General features: G+C 39.9%; 1 protein-coding gene across 3 annotated transcripts in view; it reads right to left on the bottom strand.

Annotated features, from left to right (window-relative positions):
* Nucleotides 1–4,004: 4,004 nt before the first annotated feature.
* The window catches only part of igsf11 (immunoglobulin superfamily member 11), a 115,767-nt gene continuing 103,559 nt past the window's right edge, over nt 4,005–16,212 (bottom strand). For all 3 annotated transcript variants that reach the window (XM_005750400.1, XM_005750401.1, XM_005750402.1), the window contains 5 exons: nt 12,422–12,629; nt 11,842–11,997; nt 9,096–9,218; nt 7,810–7,957; nt 4,005–5,784 (listed from right to left, as the gene is read on the bottom strand). In XM_005750400.1, the coding sequence (XP_005750457.1) occupies nt 5,232–5,784; nt 7,810–7,957; nt 9,096–9,218; nt 11,842–11,997; nt 12,422–12,629 (1,188 nt within the window). In that variant the 3' untranslated portion in view covers nt 4,005–5,231. The remainder of the gene's footprint in view (nt 5,785–7,809; nt 7,958–9,095; nt 9,219–11,841; nt 11,998–12,421; nt 12,630–16,212) is intronic.

Here is a 16,212-nt window from a genome sequence, read left to right as displayed (position 1 = left end):
TCACTCCATTACCGATGAATACTTTTGCCTTTCATAATGAATGGTTTGGAATTTACTGCCTTGAACTCTTTTGAACGAACATAAGTGAAGAGGCTGCATGAATAAATAGTGCCCCCTAGTGGTTCAATAAAGGTCTTCACCTCCCAAAACTGCAGGGAAGGATTTTCAAATTATTATCATTATTATTATTATTGTTGTTGTTGTTGTTGTTGTCATATACAAACTATTGAACAGATTCAAATCATCAATGCCATGTATGAATTATTTACATAATGGAATCACCAAGGGAGGACTCCCATAACAATAACACACATACTAAATAAACTAGATAGAAAAAAACTGAAAATGTAATGCCTTAGTGCTAGAAAATATCCCGTATTTTATGATGGATTATGGTGGTATAATTCTTGGACAGTGGGCTGCAAAAGAATTCATTCACTAACACGCACCTGTTCATTTGTTCTATATTTCTTTATAAGCTGACTTAGGCTTGCTTAGGCTGCTACCCCTGCAAGCATGCCCCATGTAAGCGGAAAAAAATAGATGGATAGATGAACATTTGTTCATTCAATTATTGGTTCTGTCACTTGGTTTACAGTCTCTTAAAGCACTTTGCTAGACCCACAATTTCTTTAATTGAAATTTATCATATCTTGTTACTTAAAAAATTGAGGAAACTACATAAGTGGAGGACAAAAGAAGCGATGGGCCTAAAAAAAAAGCAGTGTATATGAAAGTCATGTCCTAGAAATAGGAACAAAAATCCAGCAAAGACCTGATGCAGAACCTCAGCGATACATCTGGCCCTCCAGTTGTTGCAGCTACTGTTCACTGAAGTCTCCTCAGAAGTGGAAGCGTGACTGAGGTGTGCCAGATTACACAAGAAATGGATTGAAAATCAGTGGCAGGGAGTCTTAAGGAGTGATGAATGCCAATGTGAGAGTTTTGGTTCAATTGATCATCGATATGTACGGAGGAGATCAGGAGAGACACTGAGCATCTACAGCCATCTGTAAAACACAGTGGATTCTGTCATGGTTTGGGCTACACTTCAGTCAGCTGTTGAACCTGAAGATAAGGCCTATGCAGTAAAAGCACAGTAGAGCACTAACAGTCTGTGGATCCACAGACTTTAACATTATGGAAGGAGTGTGGTATCATTTTACAAAATGTGTGACAAAAAGAAGCCAGAATCAAAAAAAAAGAGCTTTGAGAAAACTTTGTCCTTCAAGTAGCCTGGAGAAGTATTCCTGAAGGCAACTTAAAGACATTACAAGAAAGCTTGCCAATGATTCAGGCTGTGTTAAAGAATAAAGGCGCTAGAATAAAGAATAAAGAATAAAGAAAAACTCTGTTTTTGCCTTATATATTATATATCCATGTATGTTTAGACCTTTTAATAAATCCCTGAACCTATTTCCTTTTTTTCTAGCAAAATATAAAGAAATAAACGTTGGCTCAAGTCTGAAGTGAAATTGTGTAATAGTGTGAAGTCATTTCAAATAGAAACAAGGAGGGTGTGAAGAAACTAACACATGGTTATTTTTCATATTGTTATTCTATACCACTCCCTTTTTATGGATGTCTTTACAGCCAGCACCACCAAGGGCCCAATTTATGAGTCTGAGAGAAAACTTTCCGAGGAAACTGTATTTTACCTATATTACTGGGGTAATACACTAGTTTCTTCGTCATTACTGCTGACTAAGAAATTGAAAGTGTATCAGTGTATTTCAGTGCATGTATTCACTGAAATACAGTTAGGGAGTTTGCATCGTGTCACAAGCACACATACACAAAATGAGCAGGATGCCGACTAGGATGTATTAACAATATTTATTCACTACAAGCTCCAGTGTTATTTTTCCTATTTCATTTCAACCCAACAGTCAGAATGAGATGTGTTTCTTTTTCTTTACATATTTACAGATTGGTTTCACTATTGGCAATATATCACATTTATCTATATACACAACCCATTTACCACCTTGTTGACACTAAGCACTTTGAATGGTCACTAAGACCAGAAAAGCGCCATATAAATGCAGTCTATTTATCGTTCTTGCCAGCCATCAGCAGAAGATGTTTGTTAAATATGGGTTAAAACCTCAGTAGATTTCTACTGATTGTGCTCTCTTTCCGCCTTATCTCTTGAAAACAGAGGGCAGAGCAAAAGTAAAATAAACTCCATTTAGTTTTACTTTTGGAACTTTCCATTCTCTTTAGGAATAAAGCTAAAGGCCTTAGAATAAGAGTTCAGTAATGCTTTCAGAAAGTGTTCAGGGCAGGGACACTGGAAGAGATTGTGAGTGAAATATTCACAAAGACTTTATTATGAAAACACTGACAGACAAAAAGGAGCGGATGCGATCACTGATCTTTGACCATCTGCCCTCGTTTAGCCTTTCTCTATTTAACTCATTCACTGCCATTGACGTCTATAGCCGTCAATTGCAGTGAATGAGTCAATGGGTTTAACTCATTCACTGCCAATGGCTGGCAGTGAATGAGTTAAAATCAGTGTGTTCAAGTGCCGTAGCTCTCCAGCACTGTAGACAAAGGAAAACAAAGAAAGAAATGGGTCCATGTAGTCAGACCATACATGAGCAAGTCAGTTTATGATACTGGAGTAACTGATTAATGTAAACTGAATACTGAATAAATGAAGAATATGGAAATCCAAAGTACCAGCCGTTATAATGTCAGAAAAGCAATTCTGGGTTATGGTGAAGCACACGTAACTGTCAGGACATTAACATCATAACATATTAGGCCTGTATAACTTGATATTTATTGCTCCCATTATCAAAATATTTGGTGGGATTCGTCTGAAAGTGAGTACTGAAAATCAGTATTTCATTTAAAAATGTTCAAATATTGACTTTAAGTTACCTTTTGAAAAGTGCAAGTATTTCTGAACTGATTACTCAAGTGTACAAGTGTACTTCCAAGTCATAGCTATGGATAAATACAATTTGGTTTTGGAAAGAGGTGAAATGAAAGAGTAGGAGAAAAAAAAAGGTTAACAGTGAGACACCTTCAGTTCTCACTATAATGATTTTAATGGAAGAACATGACAGCCAATCAAAAATACAAGAAGAAGAAGAAGAAGAAGAAGAATGCTTGATTTTAAACTTTCAAAACATCTACTGAAAGTTTTTAAAAACTTCTGAGCCCGTACATGGACTGATGAGAAAATTTGAACTTTTGTCAAAAACAGACAAAGTATGTTTGGAAGGGAAAAGGCACTGCACAAAAACAACGAAACCTCATCGCAGCTGGAAAGCACGTTGGAGGAAGTGTCGTGGTTGGATGGAGGCTTTTTCAGCTACAGACAACTTTTTTTCTTACTTCTATCAAAGACTTGAAGAGCACATCTGTTTACTTGTCATCGGTTTGGTCAGATAGTGTGTATCTAATGAATAAGAAAAAAATCATTTTTTAGTAATCAGTGCAGAAATCCTGTTATTTCCAAAAAGAGTACGTAGGCAAATTGTACGAAGAGTTAAAGTAAATAAACATCAACCCCTGATTAAATGAGTAAAGTCGTCTATATAAAACATTTTTTTGTGACAGAAGTGACACAATTGCATTTGTTACAGAACACTTGCTCTCTAAGTGTTTTGTCTAGTAAGACAAAATGCTAAACAGCACATTTTAACTTTTCCAACAAACACACACACATTTTCCAATACTGCATTTACCTTGAAAAGCGTCTGTGTCCAATATTGCATCGTTGCTAGAAGGATTTATAAGAAACGGTGCCTTCAGGCACAAAAAGAAATGAACATGACTAAATTTGGAAAGGTGGGACATGTTGAAATTTGGTTGGAATACAAATATGGTGGGTCAGAAATACAATACCTTATACAACACACATATCATAAGCTGTAATGAAACACATAGCCATCCGTGTTAAAACACTGCATTTACCCCACATCTCCTAACGAAACCCTTCACTGAAACCAGTAGCACAGTCTATGAAACCTAGCTTGTTACCAGTGTAGCAGAAAAAAACCTGTTTTCAAATTAAGACATGTGAGCTGTAAAATATGTGTTAGATGTGTATTTTCTTTGATTTACAATCTAGCCTACTTTTGCAATATGTACATTAAAAAAAATATTTAGGCAGAGAAAAAAAAATCAGCTTTAAATATATATTTTTCTGTGTTTTTAAAAAATCATTTATGAAATAAGCGGTCAGCTTATTTCATGTCAAAGCAGCAGTGATGTGTCATGAACCAGGCTAGGACAACAACAAGAATAAGGACAGCAAACACTAAGGTCCATCTCCATCCGGTGGACAGTAGCTTTCTGTTGGGAAAGTGGCACCAATTTTTTCTCTGGTGCCCTCTTCAAATATTACCACTGTTCTGTGTGTGTGATAAACTTTAGATGTTATGGGAAAAGCATAATGTTAGTAAGACTATTATTAAAACTTTTCATTCAGTGACTTAATGTATGTTTTGCCTTGTATTGCACCCAGTAACACCCACTCGCCTTTACGAGCTTCTAAGGCCATTTGAAACCCCATCATTTCATTCACACCTTCATCTTTGGGGTACTGCCAACAGACTTTAAACATTCACGTTTTCATGTATAATCCTCATCATCTCTATCATTTCCCTCAACCAAAATTACAACAAAAATGAAAAACGAACAAACAAATGTGGAAAAAAAAGCAAACTTGTTATGTTCTGAATCAGGGATCACATGCATTTATTTAAGAATCCAAGCTTGCTTTTGTCTGACCATGCAGTATGGACACACTGCGATGTGCGTTGCTTTAACAAACAAACAAACAAAAGAAATCAATCATCACAATGATCCAGCCCTGAAAAACACCTGGGAATCCAGGTTCTGTATGATGTTTCACGCCAGCTTTGGGAAATCATCCAGATGGTTTTAAAAATAGTTGCCACTGAACCCACCAATGAAATCCATCCAGTTAAGGGGATGATCAGATACCACGTAGTGCTTCTCTAGAAAAAACAAACAAAAGAAAAAAAACACCGGTCCATCAAGGAATTGGCATCAAATGAACTCTGCACTGTAAAATCCCAGTTTGTTTGGAGATAAAAAGGTCGAGACATACAGAAAGACACAGCTGTAAAGGGCAGCGGGCTGCTTCAGCCCATATTTAGTCTGCTTCTCATCGGCGGATTTCAAACATTGCAACCGAACACTCATTCAGTCTCGTTTTGAAAGCTAACAGTTCCTCAAACTCAATTTCAAACAAGTGAGCCCGCTCTGCTCTGGGCAGGCACCATGACTGGCACCGCCCCCATCCGCTCCAGAGTGGCCTGGCTCACGGCGTAGGAGTGTGTGTGTTGCCCGTGTGCGGACGTCACCACCGGTTTGAGGCTCACGGTGCCGTTGCTGCGCACCATGTTGGGAGGGGAGGGGGCAGAGTTTGTGGTGACCACCAGAGTCTTTGGTGGCGGGAGGGTGTGGCTGCCGTTGGCAAACGACGTCGTTGCTGTCGTGGGCGGGGGGTGGCGGGAGAGCGGGGTTGAGCCTGGAGCTGTCACTGCTGCGCCGTGGCCTTGTGCTGCGTTCTGGCCTGGGCCGTGTCCGTGCGTGCCGTGAGCAGCGGCAGAGTAGGTCTGGCGAGCGTCTCCATTGTAGCGCGTGTAGGAGTTGGTGTCATAGTTGGGTTTGGGGTTGTGCCAGTAACGACTGTTGTACGTGTTGGTAGACGTGAGCGTGTCGTTCTCTGAGGAGGACGCGTCGGCATGGAAAGCCTTTACTGATGATGACCTCTTAGGAGGAAGGTCATCCTCTCTGTTGAGGAGACATTTGAAAGAGAGCACAGTTAGACATGCACAGCTTTACACGCAGATTACAATAACTGCCTGTACCAACGTTTATGGTTTGCACGGGGAAAAACATTAGAAAACTGTTTTTCATTGAACGCAATTTTATGATATTTATTTTGTTAATCCTGTGCATTTATAGCAAAGCAAAAGATCACAAATAAAAGATGTCAGTAATACAAGAAGTGAAGGCCAGTTAGTTCAGCTTCATATATTTAGCACAAATTTCCATAAAAGATTAATTCAGCTTCACAGTGCAGCAAAAGTTCTACTGAGAATCTACAAGGTGCTTATGTATTCATGTGTGCACTCTGATCTTCGTGGAGCCTATTAAATATAATGTGATAATCATTGCGAAGCCGTGTGCGAGTAAAGCAACAAAAAAATGTCAAAACTATGATCAAATAATTTTATATGTATTCAAAAGTATTTCAAATGAAGTCGACAAAAACTTCCTGCCTTTCTGTTTTTCTATTTTCATGAGGAAATGGAGTTGAGCTCCTGAGGCATATGAGATGAAGTGTATTCTTTGTGATTTTCTGTTGAGGAAAAGCAGAAGTGTAAGGGTGGACTGACAGTTTTATTGCTATCTCAGTTACTCAGAGCTACAGATATCTGAAAGTAAACTAATTTATCCTCCAAATGAGTCCTGGAGTAATTTAGTGGCAAATTTACAGCTAAGGTAAACAACTGACAGAAGCTTTAAAAGACAAACTAGCCTGTAATTAGGAAGAACATTTAAGCCTGTTACTGGTGTAGTTTTCAGAGCTTTCAGTGCTGACACGCTTAATATTCTACAACAGGAAGCACAAAGCCAACGCTGCATGTTTTTGATTTTTAAAATACATCAGACAGGCCATAAATGTCACCCTGCAACCTTCTGAAACACTAAGTATGTGATTAGCTCAGTAAACAAACCCTGCTTTACTTCAACAGAAACTCTATATTAAGTATAAACAATGTCGTGGAAAGACTGACTAAAGAGCTGCTTAATTCTGAGAAACAAACAAAACGCTTTGATGACAAAATACAAAAACTGCACAAAATGGAGAAAAGCTGGACTGTTAAATAGCTTTTCACCTGATAGTAACAGACAGTATGGATACTGGATACTACTGGTACTTTATTTATAAGTAGTATTTCTATGTTATGCTACTTTCTACTTCTACTCCACTTTATTTTTGGAACCAGACATCCCAACACAATTTCTGTGAAATCTTTAGTTGCTTATTTGGCAGTAAAATTACATATAGCAACAAATAATGTTTAAATAAAATAACACATACAATTATGAAAAGTTCTATATAATATATTTTTATATAGGAAGTTGAAATATTTTTCTGATTCCCCACCCCCTTGGCTCTTGGTTCCCTCTGTGCCCCTTCATTAAAAAAAATCCTGGAAACGCCCCTGCATCCTAATAGCCTTAACACCTTATAAGGTAAACGCATTCTTTATGGCTCCTACACATCAGTCACTGGACAAATAAAAGCTTATCTTTAAATATAAATGTATTCAGTCTGAATAAATACATAAACTACACCCATTAGCCACTTGATCAAGCATAGTGCAATCTACTACCATCCAACAGTCTGCCGTAAAGCCTTGTTTTTGTTGACTGATTCCATTGTGTGTTGTGATGGTGGTCTACTGAACTGCATTTCATTGAAATATCTTCCAAATATTTTGTTCATTCCATAAGCACACAGTGCATTTAGGGGGCAAATCATCAAATGTATGTTGTCTAGTACAAGCACTCAGCACAGCGTGGCCTCAATAATAAAGCAGAATTATCACCTTTTTGACACAGTCAGCAAAAACTGAAAATGTGCTCTCCATAAAAGTTCAGCATGCCAGTGCCGCTGCGTTACAGGTTACAGACATACTGAGTAAACGTGGTGAGCGTACAAGCTTGCAGATGCACTTTCACACCAGCTACATAGTAATGAAAAAGAAAAAAAGAACAATGGAAAAACAGCAATCAAAGCCAAACCTGATCTCATTGGGAATCTCCTCCTCATCATATTTGTTCTTGTTCTTCCAATAGAAGAGTGTGACCACCACTAACAGGGAACAGATGACGACTGCCAGGACTCCTGTGGCAATGGTTCCTGCTATTAGACCTACACTCTGAGGCTGGGCTGCAGGACAGACAGACAAGAGGATGACATTTGAAAATGACCAGAGAGCTGGATGAGTTGGCCAAAACTACACTTAAAAAAATTATCTAGTAAACAGATTTCATTTCATTACACACAGAGAAGAGAATCAAAAAATGTATTTGTTTAATATAGCTCCTAAAATACATCACTAGATCTGTATGTCAGGTATTTCAGAATAATATAAGGTGTCACTACAATAAGACACAAAATAAGGTGTGGTCCACACTTGATAATAGCACACAGTGCAGCTTTTATAGGCTGAAAGCCACATAAGAAACTAGAACAGCTGATTATCCTCCGACATCAGGCAATTGCCCACCGAGGCTGGCAGCTTCCAAATCGTCCAATAAATAAATAAATAAATAAAATATTTAAAAAAACCAACCCATTTTTGAATATTGAAAACTTTGTCTTGCTTTAATGAAAGAGCCCCAGATGTACTAAACTGTCCTTTTCTGTGCCAAATAACAATTTTCAGCGCCCAGCTGACACAACTTTACACAACAGATGTACTTGCCAAAATAAATAAATAAACAAGATTCTTTCAAGTCTAACGTCTGACTAACTTTGTCAAAAAGAGTTTGGGACAATCCTTGTTAAACATATACATCATGCCTTTTATTTAATATATGGCTTTGTAAAAAGCAATCTCTTTGTCATAATTAATGGATTCAAATTGTTTTTAATAAAAAAATAAAATAAAATCTCATTCACGAGCCTTTACGTCTGTATCGTGTCAGCAAATCACAAGTCTGGCATGTCTGGCAGACTCAGCACTCTGATACAGAGCCCCGGCCTGTCACACACTGTCAGATGACCAAAAGAAAACAACATGTTACAGCCCTTTCTGTCAAGCTATCAAAACTGCCCGACCCTGTCACTTTTATCACCTCTGTTTTTTTCCTGGTGTCAGATGTCAAGTGCTGCCGTGTGCAAGCGGCTCTGACTGTGCCCTTTGTTTGGCTGGATTTTGTCACATTTGTTTGTTTGCTTATGTCTGTGTTTGACGGCTGTCAGTCACCGAGAAGACTTCTGCTCTGCCACTAGCAGCCTTTCCATCTTAAACAAACAGACACGTGTCACCTTACCCGTGCCTGTGATGTTTGAGTATACTTACGTGCAACAACCTGCAGGTTCAGCAGACAAGTGCTCTTTCCGATAGCGTTGCTGGATGTGCACTGGTAGAGTCCTGAGGTGGTGGTGCTGATGTTTCTCAGTGTGACAGTGCCCTGCATCTGGTCTAAAGGACACAAATGCACGCACATACAGAGAGCCACATAGTAATTAAAGTTTCTAAAACACAACCATATGGACCCTGTGTTGTAACTCGCACATTTAAATAATTCAAACACACTTACATTGATTTATACTTTTAAAAACTTCCGCTGAACAAGTTATACTAACTACCAATAGAGGGTGCTATTGTCTTCTTAATCCCAGTTGTGCAAATATGTTGTTCAGTAGAACAATAAAACTGAAGATTCCTTTTTCATAAATGATGAAAGGGTTGAGCTGTACACTACTGGATTCATTTAAATTGCATAAGCTTTTATTCATTTATTTATTTGTTCTTATCTTGCATATTTCCGCTGTAGAGGAAGTCAGCCAGATCTTTAACTGTTCTCTTAGCAATGACATGACAGATGTCATAGCTGTCTGCGTCAAACTAAACACACAGAGGATTAGGAGTGGCACTGGATTCCAGGATCCCTTTACAGTTTGAATGAAATGCAAGCAGAAGAAAACAAACGTGAATATTTAAAGATACATTTGTTGTGTTTGTTTGCTGTTTTTTTATGTAAGCGGACATGTCAATTGTAGTCATCAAAAGGTAAAAACTTAATATATTATACATTAATGCAAAATTTATTTTAGAGGCTGTTAAATTATTTATACTGTAAATAATACCTGCAGCTATAAGTATAACCTCAGTAGTGAGTCATATTTTGGGCTACATGTTGCAAAACAAGCTAACAAGTGTGGTTTTTTCACTAATGAAGTGGATTTATTTTATGGCTGCTAGTCTGTTCCATAAATGCATGGACTAAAAACTACTTATTAATTCTAGGCTTGACTACTGCAATTCATTATTATCAGGTTTTCCTAAAAACTTATTAAGTATCCTAAAAAGTATTCAGCTGATCTAAAATGCTGCAGGACAAGATTCACAGGGACTAGAAAGAGAGAGAGTATTATTTCATTGTTTCCCTGTGAAACCCAGAATCAAACTTGAATGATCAGGCACCATCTTATCTTAAAGAGCTCATAGTACTGTATGACCCCATTAGAGCACTTAGACTGCTGGCTTACTTGTGGTTCCTTGAGTATTTAAAAGTAGAATGCGAGGCAGAGCCTTCAGCTTTCAGGCCCCTCTTCTGTGGAACCAGCTCCCAGTTAGGATTCAGGAGAGAGACACCCTCTCCTGAATCCTAACTGGGATCCAGCCTAGGCCTAGGTCACCTGATCGAGCCCTAACTATATAGTTGGGGCTCGATCAGGTGACCTAGGCCTAGGCTGCTGGGGACGTCCCTTGCCTGCATTCTGCATTTAAGCATGACTTATTATTCATTGTTGGCTCTCTTCCACAGTGTGGCTTTTGGCTTCCCCTCCCCTAGCTGGTTGCAGCACATGGCCGCCCCTCCCTGAGCCTGGTTCTGCCGGAGGTTTCCTTCTGTTAAAAGGCAGTTTTTCCTTCCCACTGTCACGAAGTGCTTGCTCATAGGGGCTCATTTGACTGTGGGGTTTTCTCTGTATTATTTTAGCTTCTTTACTTTACAATATAAAACACCTTGGAGCAACTGTTGTGATTTGGTCCTATATAAATAAAACTGAACTGAACTGAAATGAACAGTGTTCACCAATACACATTAAAAATACTCGTGCACACAGATGAAACTTTACAGTCTAACTGAAATATTGAAAAAGAAAAAGAAAACAACAACAACAACAACAAAATCTAGATTATTTTAAAAAACTATTTTTGTGACAGGTTGTTTTTGTGTCTTTGTTGTTTGTTTGTTCATTTGTGCTAACGCCACTCCATTTTGTGGTGAGTCAGATTCTTTGAAGCGCTTTTCGATGTTATCATTTCAAAGGCCTGATTGCCAAAATTGCAAATTAGCATATCACAAAAGAAGATAATTGACATTTATTCAACCACCTTTGCAGCCTAATTTGCAATTATGATTTACTGAGTACACATTTCCTATTCTCCCTCTGCAAGTGCTCAGATAATTGGACTCATACCTGTTAACAGAAGACTGTTTCACTTTTATGATAATATGCTGTCTGCAATTGATGTGACTTTTGCACAGTGGGCTTTCTACTGACCAGTAGTGTACAGACAAAGAAAGATACCAGTGATGAATATTATTTCACTGTGCAGTGGGCACAGCTGGAAAAGAAAGGAGAGTGCACCACACCAGTCCTCTCTGATGCTGAAAACCAAATGCAACTCCAGTTTCTGTAAATATTAAACGCTGGATGGCAGAAGAAAGTTATTGTATGTATTGCGGTCGCAGCAATGACACAACTGCAGATCTCACAATGGCACGTGTGGGCAGAGTTGGTATTCAGCATGAGGAAGGAGCACCACAAAGCAATATCACTTTGCTCACTTACAGAAACACATTGCTGACACACACACAAGCTCATTCACAAATTCACAGGTTCGAGTCACTACATCCATCCATCATCACCCTCAGCAGGGTCAGCGGAGGAGGATAGTCAGGAAGGGGGCAGTAGTTCAGGCCTGGCACATGACAGGTGGCAGTGATTTGGAGACTGAGCTACGCTATGCGTGTGAGATTTACCAGCGAAGGTGGGGCAAAAGGGAACTCCGACGGCCAGCTTGTTTGTAATACCTTGCATGGCGTTGTGCGGCAGCTTGGGCAGCGCGTCCAGCTTCTCCCAGGAGTAGGACGGCGTGGGAATACCTTCCTCTGATTTGCAGATCAGCATGATGTCACTGCCTACATCCAGCGTCCCCTGGATTCGACACGCTGGCACTGAGGGGGGCACTGGCAGATGGAGAGAGTGGGCGGTGGTGCGTTAACCACTTTACAAAAGAAAACAATTTTTTTTCCAAATAGGGGAGAGAATTACATAATTTAAAAAATGTGCAGTCTCATTAATCAAACAGTCAAATATGATGTTTTTCTTATTAAAAGGACTCCTGACAAATTGAACAGTTTCCACTTTGCCACAGTGATGATTGTGCTGTTTATCTTTCTTTAATAAAGATCTGCAGATGGTAGAGAAGAAAATAAGACAAAACCTTCTTTTTTGGTCCTTTACTGTTATTAGCTGGCACTTGAGATGCATTTTTAAAAAAGTGAGCGCCACGTGCTCTCAGGTTGTGAAGTACGCAACGCTTTCCTTTTCTCCTTTTTATTTTTGGAGTTGTGGAAAGAATAATGAAAGAAATGTGCTGGTGTACACTACCCAACACTGTGAGTCCGACGACACCAATGCTGCGCCCCCCTCTGTCTGGGAGGTTGTTGACCAGGCACTGGTAGGTCCCAGTGTCGGACACCTGGGTGTTGTTGATGAAGATGGAGGCACTTGTGCTTGGCATGGTGGCAACGAAGCCCACACGACCGTTGAGGTGGTTGGAGAGGCTGAAGACCCGACCGCCCTGGTAAATTATCACCTGGATAAGGGACCAGAGAAAAATTTAAATTAAACTCAATATTTAAAATACTGTTGCACACAGTGTCAATTTTACTGTAATTTAAAAGATACAGATGAGGACTAAATTATTACCCCCATTGAAAATGTTTTTTCAAAGGTATTTTCCAAGTGCTCTTAAACAGAACAAGGAACGCCGTTTTTCCAAACATCCTATTTGTATTTTACACACTGAAACCAAAAGTATTTAATAATAACCAAAAAACTATTTGGCCCTCCTTATGCTAATGTTTGCATATCCTTTTGTCTGGATCACAACCTGCAGTTGTTTCTTGCAATTTCCACAAGTTTAACCCACGTCGCCTGAGCAATCCCTGCCCATTCTTCTTTAATGACTCATAAGCTCCTCCAGATTTGACGGTCTTCTGGCATGGACCTTGGTTGTCAGTTCATCCCAAAGATTTTCATAGGGATTCAAGTCTGGGCTTTGTGCAGACCAGTCAGTAACGTTCACTTTGGTTTCCAGGAGGTAGCTCTTCACTGGGAGTGACACATGTTTTGGGATGTTCTCATGTTTGAAAACAAAACGACGACCTAGACCTCGTTTTGCTGCTGAATGCTTGAGGTTTCCTTTCAAAAACATTCATGTATCCTACTTTCCTTATGGTTCTTTCCACCCTGAGGGGATTGCCCATTCCAGACGCACTGAAGCGTCCCCACAGCATGATACTCCCACCACCATGTTTCACTGTGGGGATGGTCTTCTTTGAGTCAGATGCCTCTCCCTTCTTTTTCCAAACACAAGCAGCATCTCTTTGGCCAAAGAGCTTCAGTTTCATTTCATCTGAACAAGTATGCATAATCTAAAGGTTGTCCTTAGCATACTTGTTGTCTTCTTTGAGACTACATTTTCCCAACTTGGCTAAGTTATTCACATACCGCTGCCAGGCTTGTTCTGTGTTCGGTGCTGCATGGCTCTCCTTAAATTTCTTGAGTTCTTGACACTTGAAACGCTATGATAACTTTTTCTATCCATCTCCTACTTTGTGAGCATTCAGTCTAAACTGATTTATTTTGCTTTTGGTATGATGCTTTCTCAACTGACAGCGCCAACCCTTGCAGTTTTTATACTGTTCAAATTGAAAGCTAACACTCAGTTCTAACTTCATTTTACAAACTGAGCATTTCAATATTGACTGGTAATTTTATTTTTCCTATTGTGCACAAATAGAAATAATTTATGCTAGTAAAGTTAAAAAATGCTGGATTCAAAATCCATTGCACTCCTAAACAAGCACTTGGGAAAATTTTGACAATAACAAAAACTTTAGATTTCATAGAGGGACGAATGATTTTTGTCCTCACCTGTAGATGACGTTTCCTTTAGTGTTACACATCACTCTCACTAGAGGGAGACCTATTTCTACATAGAGGCTAAAAATAGACAGTGGACAGAATGGAGCAAACTGACTTATTTCTCTGGAAGAAACAAACAAACAAACAGACAAACTAAAAAAAACCTTTTCATTTGTAAGTGGCCCTTTCTAGCTCAGTGGGTAGATTTAGGGGGAGAAGTACACACTAAAAGTATGCTTTCATGCTACTGTAAGGCTCTTCACATAAAAGCATGCACTAAATGGTATGCATAATTGAAAACATTTTAAATTAGAAACATATAAACTGCAATATGACCAATCTGACAGCAGCAATGCAGGCAGACGTCTGCACAAAGAGGTCAAACCCAGCAGGAACTTAAGGCAGAAGCTATCATTTTATCATTACATCCGTGACCTTTGAGAACAATCACAGACTCCACACTTGGTTCAGGTTGAGCTGATCTTGTCTCAGGATCGAAATTAAAAGCCAATGAAAGACCAAGTTGTTTAAAAGCTTCCCAGAAGCTTCAAATTTGGCCCGAACAGCTCGTTTGTGAGGCCGAGCCACATGCAAAACAGCTCTCACCCCTCAGCTGGGCTCACACAAAGGATGAAGGACCCACGCAAACACACGGTACATGCACACAAGTCTGGCAGTCATGACACGCGCGCACCAACTCACACGGTGGCGCGGCACATACGCCTACACACAAAGCGTGGTGGGGAATCAGAGGGGCTATTCACTTTGCTGAAAAGAGGCCTCATTGAACTGTTCAAAGACCCAGGCGGAGAGGCAACCAGCACCAGTGTGTTCTCGCCTGAGTGTGCGCGGCTCTGTGTGCGCGTGCATGCATGAGAATGATAGTTCGGATGAAAGTGCAGGAGTGCGTATGTGACCGTGTCCTCCACCGCTGCTTAACGATTGTAAATTGCGTGGCAGCAATTTCCTGAGTGCAGCACGCTCGCTTTGTCCTCTTATGTGCAGATGAATAGGCAGCTCCTCAGCTGTGATGAGAGCCTGCAACTGCATCTCTTCTGCGTGTGTGTGTCTTTCACTGTAGATACATTTTGTCACAAGGAGTGTATCAGTTGTGAGCAGAGTGTGCAAGTGTGTGTGTGGAGCATGGAAGTGTTTGTGACTCTTATGTCACAATAAGTGTTCCTCCGTTTAATAACTGCCCATTCTTTTCGTTTTTTTTGTGATAGGTTCATTTGTGCATACCTCTCTGTTTCCTTTCTCTAACACATGATCTGACCTGGCTCTATATTCCTGATGACCCAACAATATAATCTGCATGCTTGGGGAAAGCGATCCAATCAATCGGCCTCGCACACGCCGTTTTGACTGTGCTCGTTTTGAGTGTGTGCATGAATGAGTGGAGGATTAAAGCAGGTCCTAACCTGTGCTGCAGATCAAGCCCATTTTGGCAACGCTAACTCCTTCTACTCTGCAGGTATTAATTTTAGGAACAGAAACAAATGCCCGATGGATTAAGGAGAAATAAATCAAGCCAATGTATGTTTAAAAGGATGTTAAAAATCACAAGCATGAGAACAGTGGTGCATTTATGGTGCATGCCAAAAGCCCTCCTTTTTGTAGACTTGTTTTTATTTTGCCTCTGTCCGCTATGTCGATCCATCCGTATCTATGTGTATGTATAAATCACCTCATTCCCTCGCGTGACCTGGTTGGCTTTGTGGCTATGAACAGATAGAAAAGAGGTCATGGCTGGCACTCAGATGGCAGACGGCCCTAAGAACTCTAGCTGGACTAGCTGGATACCCAACTGGCCCAGTGGTAAACCTCTGTTTCATCCTTTGACTCCTAAAATCCTACACAGATACAGTACAAGCATCTGCACAAATTGTGCTACATCCCCAGTCGTTCTCCTGCTGCGCGATATACCCTATAAGTGTGAGTAGCAAACGAATGCTCATAGTGAACTTTCAGATACTGCTGTACCAGTTTCGTACTCATATTCCAATTCTAACTGACCGTGCAAGGACCCCCTGGCCCCTGACATGGCAGATACTGCCATCGCTTCAATAAAGCCTGAATAAATCTCTAAACCCTCACAGCTCCCTTCAATCTTATGACTATAAGCTGCAACTGTTATCTCTTTCTATCCTTTGAGACATGTTCTGAACAATATGGGACCAAACCCCATTTTACTAATATACTTCTGGATTTACCTCATTTACCCTTTTGACTCTAGTACATATATATAT

The sequence above is a fragment of the Pundamilia nyererei genome, unplaced genomic scaffold (assembly GCF_000239375.1).
Source record: "Pundamilia nyererei isolate P.nyererei 1_Seehausen unplaced genomic scaffold, PunNye1.0 scaffold00272, whole genome shotgun sequence".
Taxonomy (NCBI): domain Eukaryota; kingdom Metazoa; phylum Chordata; class Actinopteri; order Cichliformes; family Cichlidae; genus Pundamilia; species Pundamilia nyererei.
Note: the sequence above shows the minus strand (reverse complement) of the source record. Positions and strands in the feature narration are given on the sequence as shown.